Raw genomic sequence first — 12,477 nt, forward strand, 5'->3', positions numbered from 1 at the left:
ATTATCAAGTGGTCACATGCTGCCCGGTTTGCTTTCAGTCTTATGGTAATATCTCTGCTTGAGTGTTATGGGGTCTCGGGGAACACTAGAGCAGAGAACAAATAGACTGCTGATGTTCCTATTATACCCTAAGCACAACAGAATCCTAATGAAAGTTGGGGCTCTGAGCCTTCTATCACTATAGAATCCCAGGAAAGAAAAGCCACATGGGTGAACACTAAGACACACCGTGCTATAACTGCAGCCAAAGGAGAGCAAACACAAAACTAATACACAGGATAAAAAGTAAAATTCCAGTAATTTATTGCTAACAGTATATCCCAGATTAAACGAAGATCCCCATTATCTGTTTAAAACGCACACCTTACCGGATCGATCTTTTCCATGCCATATACAGTAGTTTTTGTTTTTAAAGCAAAGCATCAACATTAAACCTTGTAGAGTCCTGAACACAATGCAGCCCCATCATAGACTAAACGTTCATAGAGGATTGCATAAACCATACAGACATTAAAGTGTGTACATTGTGAAACTTTATTATTATTATCATTCCTCAGTTGGAAATTCTCTTAGGCTAAAATAATTTACAACCACTTCAGAGTTTGGAATTTCTTTCTTTTGCAGTTTTCTTACATTCTTCAGGACCCTCGTGGCTAGCGTTATTTATATATTTACAGGTCTCCTACATATAAGTACAAACTAATAGGAAATGAATGACTGCGTACTGAAACACATTTAGTGGCTAAATAAATATGTATGTGTAGTATGATTGATAAAATGCTATAATGAGACAATTTGCATTTGAATCCTTTGTGTAGTCAATGGACACTTCTGCATGTTTACAATTTCAAATTTGATGTGTCATGGTGCTCTTAGGGTATCACTTGCCACAACAACCAGACAGAGGGGTAATGACAGGAGATAGCAAGTAGAGTAAGACAAGAAACATAGGTAACAAAATTCCAGCATCAGGATCTGCCTTCTGCTTGCAATCAGTGGCCCCAGCAACTAGACAACATTATAGATTTCAGGTTAGAGAGGCACAGCAGAAAGGAAATTAATATAAAAAGAATAAACTGCAAATTGTCTCAGAATATCAAAATACATCATACTCAAAAGTAAATTCTAACATGAAGTTCACTCTTTAACCCACCAATGCACAGACAAGGTTCAGAGTTATGAAGATTCATTGGCGCTTGCTTCTGTGCTGCTAATAACAGGTTTCTCTGTGACGGGAAGGGTCGCATCTTCGGCAGGTGGAGTTACATGTTCTGTGGCGAGGGCCGGGGAATGGTCCAGCAATGGAGGAGGTATGTCACAAGCCATTGGTGCTAAAGGAAATGCAGGAAACTGAGAAGGAACTGACAGAGGTGGCATTCCTATCAGATTTAAAGGGGGCAATGGACCAAGGGACTGCAAACCTGCAACTAGAAAAAAAAAAGTTTTAATTGCAGCACCAATGTAATATATTTGTTACTTTCAATGATCACCTACAGAGAATAACTCGCCAATAGTAGCTGCAGTTCATGAAACAGAGACCACACAACAATAATGTCTTTGCAACACAATAGCCAACGTTTCCACCTTGGCATGAATTAACACCTCAGTTGAACGTACCAGTTTGTGAAAGGTCTGTCAATCCTGGGTGTGGAATTAAGTGTGGAGCAGGCATGTTAATGTTGGGCAGATTCGGGAGGTTTGGCAGGTGAGGGAGTCCAGTGGATAATGGCATGATACCTTAAAATGCAAAAAAAATTAGGATTAATTCTATTTTTACATTGTTCCCACAGTCAATCATTTTGGAGACTGTACACTATTAGCTACTGAATAACAAATACTACACTGGTTTTGCTCTCAGTGATAATTTTTATGTCAAAGCACACAAACTTAAAATTAGTTTTACTCTACAGACATCATTTTACATTTTTCATGAAAAAAAACAAATACTGTTTGCATAATAATTCGCCCTGCACAAAAATATAGTTCCAGCTTCTACTGATTAAGGGAATGTCTTGGCTAGAATATAGAATATAGCATTCTCGTTGCTAGGGTCCAAATTACCCTAGAAACCATGCACTGATTTGAATTGGGGGGAGGGGCAGTTATCTATGTTCTGGTACCACCATCATTTTCTCTATACCTTAACTGTTTTTTCCTTGTGTGAAAGTTAAACTTATATTCTGTAGTGGTCCCTCCACTCCTGCCTAAGTTTGCCCCTGTAAATATGCAGACAGCTTCCCTTTCTCGGTCTACAGTGCACTATTCTAATACAATCTCTGTGGGATAATGCTAGTGCAAACAGGTGTTATGGAGTTGAAGATTTGTTTTGTTCCAAATCCAGACTTACTTGAAAGCGATACAGCTGGATTCAGAGCTACAGGGGTGAGAGATGGATTTATCTGTGGCGTGAGCACTGGCACAGTAGGTAAACCTGGAAATAAAAGAAAAATGGCTAATTAGACAAAATATTTTTGTGTCTTTTAATGTGTTTTTCTAAATCATTTCATTTTGTGCTTAGAAGCACTTCAAGATTTTCAGTCCACAACCTGTGACACTTTGTAGAATCTAAGATCTGTGGATAAAAGGACAGTCTGTTGTACATAAAGAAGCATAATGCATTTCTGATTATATCAGAAAAGAGAATTATGTAATTTAGGTACTTTTTCAAGTTATTCCAGTGCTCTTGAAATTAAGTAAGCTTCAAACTATCCCCTCATACTGCTTAAATAATAATTACATTGTTAGTGAAAATCGTTGGGTAATTCTGACTGACAATGCAGGAATTACAGTTGAGCAAACCATGTCTTAGGGACACCACTACTGAAAGGTTCACAAAGTACACATTGAGACATTAAATTATTTAAAGGAAAACATACCCCCAACCCCAGAACAATGTAGGTCCCTATAAAGATATATTGAATAAAACAGCTCATATGTAAAACCCTGCTTCATGTAAATAAACCATTTTCATAATAATGTACTTTTATAATAAATAGAAAATTGCCTTTTTAAGAAATAAGGGCCATACCCTGGGATCCTACGATTCATACCAACAAACCATACATGTTAGGTCACATGAGCCAATTAACAGAGAGTTCTGTCTTTTGCTTCCACACTTCCTGTTAGAGTTGTTGTATTTCTGGTCAGGTGATCTCGGAGGCAGCACACAGACCATCACAAAATGGTGGTTCAAGGCAAGAGATGTAAAAGGGCAATATTTACTTAAATACATAGCACCAAGTACACCAACATTACCTCCATCTGCAGCCCAAGTACATTGCTCTATGCCAGATGCAGGAACTGTACCAGAGCTTACGACATAAGCAGTGTCCTCAATGTGTACTGAGTTAGGGCTGAATGGCTATCGAAGACGTGCATTGAGGCATTAAATAGCCACACGCCTGCCCATGCCTAACATGATTTGTAAATGCACACAATCAGGACTGAAGAACCAGCATCTGGCACAGGCGGGGGTGAATAAATGAAAATAGCACCGCTTACTGTAAAATGGAGTGGTTTTTTTTTTTATAAAGAACTTCACAATACAGGCTTTCTTGAGTTGACCATATCTTTGCACACATTGTCAGATCATAACAGACTCATATATTTATGAGTTAGATGATATATCTGTCCACATTATGCAATCAACACGAGAAGCACAATAGTCCAACCCTTCAGAGTTGAGTAGCCATGTAGTTACTGTAGCAGAGATATTACTATTGGAGTCATGCAGTCACACCTTATTATAGAAATAATTACCTGCATTAATCGCATTACTAACTAAAGGGGAACTGGCACCGATTGATAGCCCAGACAAGCTTGCTTCAATTCCTGCCGTGCCAATAGGTAAAGTAGGAGGGGAATTTACAGACGACAGCTGTACCTGGAAAAAAAAAAAAAAGTAAAACGGTCATCAATGGCTAAGAGAATAACCTTTGGTGCTGATCATGAGATGAAAAATAAAGACAAAGGTCTTGTAAAAAGAAAACAACTAGTCTGTTTCAAATAGAAACTCCCAGTTAGTGGTTGTGAATTAGAGGTCACAAATTGGTGCTTTAGACAAAGTATTTGGGCTACACAAATGCTGGCCATACAAGGACCACTAAAAAGACCAAGTGTGAATATTCTCTTAAAAGGCCTGTTGACCAATATTAATTTGAAATTTGATGCGTTGATGCTGTCCCCTCCCTTCCCTTTATCAATCCAATTGTTGGCCCTGGGACCCCACTGTTTCATTGGCAAAGATTTTGGAGATATAATAACAGCAGTTTTTCAATAAACATCTCTTCTTTGCACTTAAGTTTCAGCTAAATAATTTTGTAACTCTCACTTTTAGACCGAGTAATATATACCTCTGTAAAGCCATCTTTTAGAGGACTCACTGGGGCTCCTGGAACTTGTCCAGGCAAAGAGATATTCTTTCCCTCTTCAAAGGGTCTTGTTGGTATCCGATGGAGGTAACCGTAGCCGATTCCGCACCCTAGACTAAAAATTAAGACAAGCGTGTTCAAATGAAAACATTTATGAGCAAAGTACAAAAGTTGCATTACTGGGTGTTGCTTAATAGAGGTCTAAAACATGGAGTAATAATTATTTTAACTGCTTGTGGTTTGTCCTCTCTTCTACTTCACAGTCATTACTAGTCAGGTATGACAACTTTACATGGTAATGACTTCACTTACTGAATGTACTTTTTATCTGTATACGGATTACTCCCATATCAGTATGTTTTTAATGCAGTGTTTAGCAAAATTTAATATATATTTTTTAAAAAAATAAGCAGCAGAAACAGTGTATACTAACAAACTAACTTTGTGACCCTTTAATTGCTTTTTGGTGCTATAGTTCTGCATTACACAGCCCCAACAAATGGTCTGTGTAAAATGAATTTATATAATGGAGTAAGAATTGCTAGAAATAACTACAGATTTTCAAAGTTGTGCCTTTTTCATCAACAGTTTTAAAATACTGTGCATTTGTGACTGCAAGTTAGCATTATGGACATATAGAAAAGTAAGTATAACACCTGACACATTGTTAATATTTCCCTGGCCTGGGGCTTTTTATTTGTCCTTAAAATAGCACACTCCTGTGGAAAATAATTAGGGATTGGATTAAGTGACAGTTGTCAAACATATTGGTATCCCTAGTGAATCCAGTTTTCCTCATTCTTAAAGTATTGAATGGCAAAACCACTTGGAGACTATTGCTCTTATATATCTCTATAGCAGCCTGTGGGCACTGTGCCTTACCTGCCCTCACCACCCCATGCAGTGTTTGGCGTGATGACAACCTCTCTACAGTTGTCCGTGTCTGTGTTGTACACATAAAGTTTTAAAGGCTTTCCTTCATGTGTCTCAATGAGGGAGAATAGATCCTCAGACTGTAAAAACACAAGAAAATGCTTAGAAAATGTTACGCAAATAACATGTCTTCACATAATATGTGATTAATTTACCTCATTCATTACAGTGTCCGCTCCAATTATATAATCACTGTGGGGTCTGAGCCCAGCCAGTACCGCAGGAGAGTTTGGTTCCACCTCCTTGATGGAGAAAATTTTTTAGACATAAGTGTGACCAAAGGCTTTCATATTAGTGTTTATATTTTAGCATTAGTCTGCAATGCAATGAGTCTCTAAAAGACAAATGTTTAATCCAGCACTAAAAGAAGAATGGGTTAATCATACTAAAAAGAAATTTAACATACTACAGTGTGTCATCTAAAAGCCGTTCTTTATTCAATACCAGCCACATACTAGAGTGGAACCTTTATTCTAGAATCTGTGATGAGGATGTTTTAATGGACTGACAATATAAAGAACCATTCATATTAGCTGTTATTCTGTAGCCAGCACAGACTTAAAGGAAAAACTCATAATTTCTACAGTAATAATGATTCAGGCCTTCAAAGTTGTCACAGGTGTTCACCATCCGGATTTTGATAGAAGTGTCAGTGGCAATCACATGCTCAGTTTGCTCTGGCCAGTTGTTGAGAAGCTAATCTTAGGGTTGTTGCAAATCATATAAGCTGATGCTACATGGCTGATTATGAAATTCTGATGCTAACGTTGCACTTTCAGAACTACCATGTAATGATAACCTGTACTATTTACTAATCAGCCTTATATTGTGACATTTATATTTGATGTGTACTGTATATTGTCAGTAAGTGACAGCAGCTCAGAGCATGTACAGCGAATCAGCAAAAAAGAAGACGGGAGCTAGTGGGAGCATCTTTAGAGGCATACATCTTCACTGCTTAAGGGCTGTGTTGGTTTGGGCTTGCACAAAAGTGCTACCTATTTATTTAAGCTTTAGTTCTCCTTTAAAATCAGTTTATTTTTACAGAACCCACTGTAAATACGTACCAATACATGCCATACGTTCTCATTTGCTCCTTCGAAGCTGCAGAAGCGTATACTGACTCCCAGTAAACCTTGCCCACCCCACATATTACTCGGCGTCACTGTCGTTTCCCTCAGTTCCAGTGTCTTGCTGCTGTACACCACCATCTTTACGGGCTTCTCCACATTGGCTTTTAGCAGATCTTTAAGTGTGTCATTATCTTTATTCTAGAAAAAAAAGAGAAACAAAGTCTAAGACAGGTTTCAGAACTTCCTGAATTCATTACCCCTTTCCCACTAAGTACATAAAGTTAAAGATACATGAACATTATAACTGTAAGAGACATACCTGTATAGTTTTATACACAAACAATCCTCCACATAAGAACCCACCCTCAAACATTACCCTTACTGACTCCATAGAACTAATCTTCTGACACCCTGAATGAGAGGGGCAGCCCCACAGTCTGCAAATGTATGTTCTAAAGCAATGCTCTTATAATTATACACAAAAGGCAGTTCAATAAAAGGGTTTATTTACACTTTTAAAAAATCATTTCACTAATGAATAGAATTTTGGTTCTGCTACATAACATAACACGTTCCAAAGCTAGGCAGGTGAATTGCCAAGCCAGAAAATTCAACAAATCACAATGGCAAGTTCTAATGCAATCTGTGTGGTCAAATCGAGTTATTATAACTGGTCTGCCTGCAAACAATATTGGAGCTCTGGAATGAACAAGCACTTGCAACCTGTAGAAGCTATAGCACTTGGTGACATAGAATTGTATAGGACAGTCACCTCACATGGTCTAATTCAGCTATCTCCTCCATTTAGTGACTGAATGAAAATGACTGTCAAGTAGGATTTCCATAAAAGACAAATTGCGGGATTGTATTACTTAGATCCTTAAGCCCCCAAGGCTTAGAAATTCTCATACAAAGTATAGGTGGGGTAGTTGGAAGCGGACTCCCCCTTACAGATTCAATGAAAACCATCTGAAAACAGATGGTCATCTCAAGTCAAAGGATTAAAAGGGCTCAGAATGAAGCTCTATTTAATTCCTGCCATTACTTTCAATATCTGATACACTACATTAGTAAAAAAAACAACAACATGGTAACCATTTATTCATCAGGGGACAGCATCATTCACAGTAATATCACTAGGTCCGCATGCTGACTTCGCAAGTGCTGCGGTTAGTTTGACAACAAGCACAAGTAAGACACAACTAAACACGGTCACCAAAAACACAGCTAGTCATGTTTTCAAGTGATAATTGTGTTAATCAAATTTTCAATACTAAGAAGCCTTCATTCACATTTGCCGCAGAATAAATACATCAATCCATATGTCAAGTATTCCCCTAATAAAATACTGCTTTGCGAGTGGCTTCAAGGGGGTTATTTATCAAAGAGCACATTGCTTAGTATCCGAAAAAAGTCAAGGGTTTTGAAACTTGCATTTTCCATTTTTTTTAACTTGAATTTTTCCAGATTTATTATACCCCAAATCTGGAAATAAGATTGAATCTGAAAATACACCAGCTAAAACATGTTGAGGTCATATAGAAGTCAATTGCAGAGGTCCTTGAACTATTTGAAGATGTTTGCAGCCTTCGTGATGTTCAGGTTGTTTTCTGTGGGTTTTGCTAGAAAACTCGATTAATTTGTGTTTTTGAGGTTTTTTTTTCACCGGAAACTCAATCAATCATTGCCAGTCGCAATTATCCCCTGTCCTGTCCTGAACTGTGCAGAAGTGAAGTAGCCTAACAAATTTGAACTACCCCTCTGTAAATATTGATTTATGTTTATATAACCGATAGGTACGAGTACACATCAAATAAATGCAGTATTTATACTACTTACAAGCCTTATTCCATTGATAGAAACAATAAAATCAAAGAACGGCTCCAGGCCAGCTCTGTGTCCCGGGGAATTCTCTTGAACCTAAAAAAATAAACAAACAAAACATTAATGAACTTTGCTTTTATTATTAATAAATGACTAGTGATGAGCAAATCTGACCTGTTTTGCAGAAAACCCAAGGTATGAATTACAGAAAAATCCTTTATCCGGAATACCCCAGGTGCCAAGCATTCTGGATAACAGGTATGTATAGTACAGGTATGTATAGTAAAAGTTCTAGAGTTTTGTTCTGCCTCAGCTAAAATAAAATTTTGCCACTCTCATGTATATAAGGATTATAACCCCCTCCATGTGTATAACTTTAGAGAGGCAAAGAAAGTGTTATTGCTAAAACATAACAGGAAGTCATCACTGACATATAGAGCTTACAATCTAACATATTAAGAGAAAGACACAAGAAGGCAGGAAAACAAGACAGAAAGGGCAACTGTTAGAATCTGCAATTATGGCAATCCAATGAAGTTACCTGCTAGATATTTCCCTGTCTCGTTTTATTAGAGAAGCCTGAACAAGATTTGAGGCCATTGTATATAAATAACAGAGTGCACAGTGTAATTTAATACATTTTCAGAGGTGCTGGACAGGAAGTAGAAAAGGCAATAACTCACACAAAACAGGATATGGAAAGGTACAGTACAACAATTGAATGGGGGGGGGTAAGAATGGAGTACAGGTATGGGATCTGTTATCCAGAAACCAGTTATCCACAAAGTTCCAAATTACAGTATTACAGAAAGGTTGTCATTTTATAAATTACTTAAGAGATGCCCATACATCCCATCACATTTTGGTTAATATATTAGACTATGTATTGACTGCTACGGCTTCCTAATGTATGTTTCCTTGCTTTAGGTCTCCTGGGTCTTCAATAGGAAAAGCATTAAAAAAAAAACAGTACAAATTAGGTGCCAGCTCAAGGGAGGTGACCCATTTTACAAGTCAAGTATCATAGAAACAGAGAATTGCATATAAAAATTAATTTAAAAAAAATGCCAGAAAAGTGCTCACGCTGTTTAAACACCAAACATGGGCCCTTGGGTCTTACATAGGGACTGGATTTGAGGTTACATGACAGAAGATTCTTTCTGAAATTATGACACTTTGCAAAAAATGCCATCTGACTGACCTAAAGAGCCACATCCACTACAACATTACTAAATTAATTATATGTACGAATAAACTGGATCTCATCTAAAAACTTAGCCATAGTTAAATGAATAGGGAAAGGGTTGATAAGTATTCCCCATTGTTTCCGCATTTGTGGATCAATATTTCCATGTTCAACAAAGGTAGGAATGAAGGACAGAAAAGCATTTCTTCTAATCCTGCCAGACCAGTGTTGTTTACCTATTACAGTCATAGACAGTGAATTCATACAGTATAACAAAAATTACTCCTAATTTATAGTATAAACAAATCATATGTTTCTAAGGATCTTAAATCCTTTACAAATAACTTACAAGGCACCAAGCAAAAGCTGCATGCGTTCCTATCCAAACAAAGCAACTATACTTGTAAAATAAAATATCTAAATGCTAGCTGCCCCTGACTTCAATAGAACATGTTGGCCACATACATTATTTACACAGCAACTTTGAGAAGAAACTGTAATGCTAATATATACGCCATATGTTCCTGTTTTATGGCGTTATATATACGCCATAAAACAGGAAACAGTCTAGTGACTGAACATACAAGAAATCAAGCCAAATTAGGAACAGCAGTTCTACAAAGTTACCTATTCTGACCATGTTATCAACTGCCACAATAAAAGGACAAAAACCTTAATAAGTGGTTTTCTGGTTTAAGTCTGAAACAAAAAAACATAAATGCCCTGTGGCAAAATACCACAGTTAATCATTAACATCAATAGCAAAATGCAAATTGGCTTTTAACCATAGCAGCCTCAGCTATAACAATGGATGTTTTACCTGCATTCCTCAAGCTTAGGAAGTAACTCCCAAGACATGGTTGTCTGCTGATACTGAAGCTGCTGTTCAGGCACAGCTTGGAATTGGTTCATTGCACACTGGACACCGCCAGATTACTTTCACATTATATAATATAGTGAATAAAGTACCCCCTCTTGTAAAATATAAGGATATTATAAGTTACCGAGGAGTTTCATGACCATATAAAAACACGAGGCCCAAGGTAACTTATAATATCCTCATATTTTGCAACTGGGGGTACTTAATTTATTATAATACACAAGTTTCAGTGAGTCATGTGACAGAAATGATATCAGAACTCACCGTTTATAACTGATGACATCAGAACTCACCGTTTATAAGGATATAATTTACAAGATATTCATAGCTTTTGTGTATTATAAACTTGTAATACACAAGAGCCATGAATATCCTTATAAACGGTGCTTAGTGATGTCTTTGGTTATAATTGGAGCTTGGTGATCTCATTTCTATCACATGACTCACTAAAACTTGTGTATTATAATAAAGTACCCCCGGCCCTGTTCAGCCTTGTATCTTTATATGATCATGACTCCTCGGTAACTTTATACTACCCTTATATTTTATATGAGGGGGTACTTAAAAAAATAAAGTCTATTATAAGCTTACCTCATCAAACAACACTTCAGTAGCATTGAAAAGGCAGCTGGCCGGCCTGAGCTGATCACATTAAATGCAAATAGTAATGAGGGTGCATTTATTACTTGACATGCTAACCTTTCACTCGCATTATTTCTACACTGCAGGGCTCTTTGCTGTTGATTGGAATTGGTTTAGACAGTAGACTTGACTGGCTGGTTGCTAATGCAGTGCCATTGGTTATTGCAGGTTTATATTTCATATCACAAGGTGTCAGGGAGTTTCTTGCAGTGGCGCATATTACGTGCTACGTTAACCAATGGATAACCACTTGTCCTCCAGCTGCTCTGCCTTGTTAATGTGACAAAAGACACCCCCATTGGAACAGCCCCAACAAAGATCCAGAAAGGCAGGGATAGGCTGTCACTGTACTACACTTCCCATGATCCCTTCCCAGCCCAGCTTTCTCGAAACGCAAGCAGCAAGATGTATATGGAGACTCGCACTGCAGTCAGACAATCTCTGGCCTCTGACATCTATTCCCAGAGCCTATACATACCCGCAAGACATGATAGCCTTCAGTTCCTCCTCCAGGGATCTCCACGCTGTTCGAGCCCCCCATGTTAAGCCCCAACCCCCCAGGCGTAGACCGCTGCCACCACGGTACCACTCCCGGCTACTACCCGGCTGTGACACGCACTCACACTGTACGTACAGCAGCGGCGGCGGCAGCCTGTTACGTGGCACAGTCTCAGCCCCGCAGCATGCTGGGAGCACAGTGGTTTTCCGGTATAGTTTCAGACAGCGACACCTGGCGGGTGGGAGTATACGTAGCGTGCAACACTGCTGTCGACAGCTTGTACATGATGTTTTATGTTCAAAAATAAACAAGCTCTGGTTTTGTAGGTATTCTTCAAACAACTCTGGTTTTGCAGGTGTTCTTCAAACAGTGGGTGTAGCTGAGGGTCATAGCAGTTAAACGCGCAAGGCTTCAGTGCACAGTGTTATGTAGAAATCTACCCCCACGGTCCGAAACGCCCAGGTTGTGATATAATACGGCCTAATAGGTCCTTGCTGGAGCCCTCGTCCTCGATTCCGTAGTGTTCGCGTGTTATACCTCATAATTCTATAGCGTCTTCTTTTAAAGGGCTGGTTCACCTTTGAAGTAACTTTTATAATAGAACAACCAATTCTAAGCAACTTTTCAATTGGTTTTCATTATTTTTTTTTTTAGTTATTTGCCTTCAGACTTATTCCAGCTTTCAAATGGGCGTCGCTGAACCCTTCTAAAAAAAACAAATACTCTGTAAGGCTACAAATGTATTGTTATTGCTTCTTTTTATTACTCATTCTATTCAGGCCCTCTGCTAATTATATTCCAGTCTCTTATTCAAATCAATGCATGGTTGCTAGGGTAATTTGGGCCCTAGTTACCAGATTGCTTAAAATGCAAATTGAAGGGCTGCTGAATAAAAAGTTAAATAGCTCAAAACCTTTAATAATAAAAAATAAACACAAATTGCAAATTGTCTCAGTATATCAGTCTCTACATCATACTAAAAGTTATCTCAAAGATGAACAACCTCTTTAACTCTCCTGGGGAGAATGGACGGTGGCTGATCATGTTTGGCTTTGCAATATGTTGTGTTT

At 38.1% G+C, this 12,477-nt stretch overlaps 1 protein-coding gene across 2 annotated transcripts; it reads right to left on the bottom strand.

Moving 5' to 3' along the window:
- Window positions 1-281: 281 nt before the first annotated feature.
- On the bottom strand, window positions 282-11,636 carry gorasp2.L (golgi reassembly stacking protein 2 L homeolog). Of its 2 annotated transcripts, NM_001087050.1 has the most exons (10): window positions 11,387-11,555; window positions 8,216-8,296; window positions 6,371-6,574; window positions 5,459-5,545; window positions 5,253-5,383; window positions 4,353-4,485; window positions 3,760-3,883; window positions 2,348-2,431; window positions 1,618-1,737; window positions 282-1,427 (listed from the first exon to the last, which is right to left on the bottom strand). In NM_001087050.1, exons 1-10 carry the CDS (start codon window positions 11,447-11,449, stop codon window positions 1,177-1,179), a joined length of 1,278 nt encoding a protein of 425 aa, NP_001080519.1. In that variant the 5' UTR covers window positions 11,450-11,555; the 3' UTR covers window positions 282-1,176. The 2 variants fall into 2 exon arrangements, with proteins under 2 accessions (NP_001080519.1, XP_041431443.1); XM_041575509.1 differs by lacking the exon at window positions 5,459-5,545 and having other exon boundaries at window positions 11,387-11,636.
- Between the last annotated feature and the right edge of the window lie 841 nt (window positions 11,637-12,477).

This window comes from Xenopus laevis, chromosome 9_10L, assembly GCF_017654675.1.
Source record: "Xenopus laevis strain J_2021 chromosome 9_10L, Xenopus_laevis_v10.1, whole genome shotgun sequence".
Taxonomy (NCBI): Eukaryota; Metazoa; Chordata; class Amphibia; order Anura; family Pipidae; genus Xenopus; species Xenopus laevis.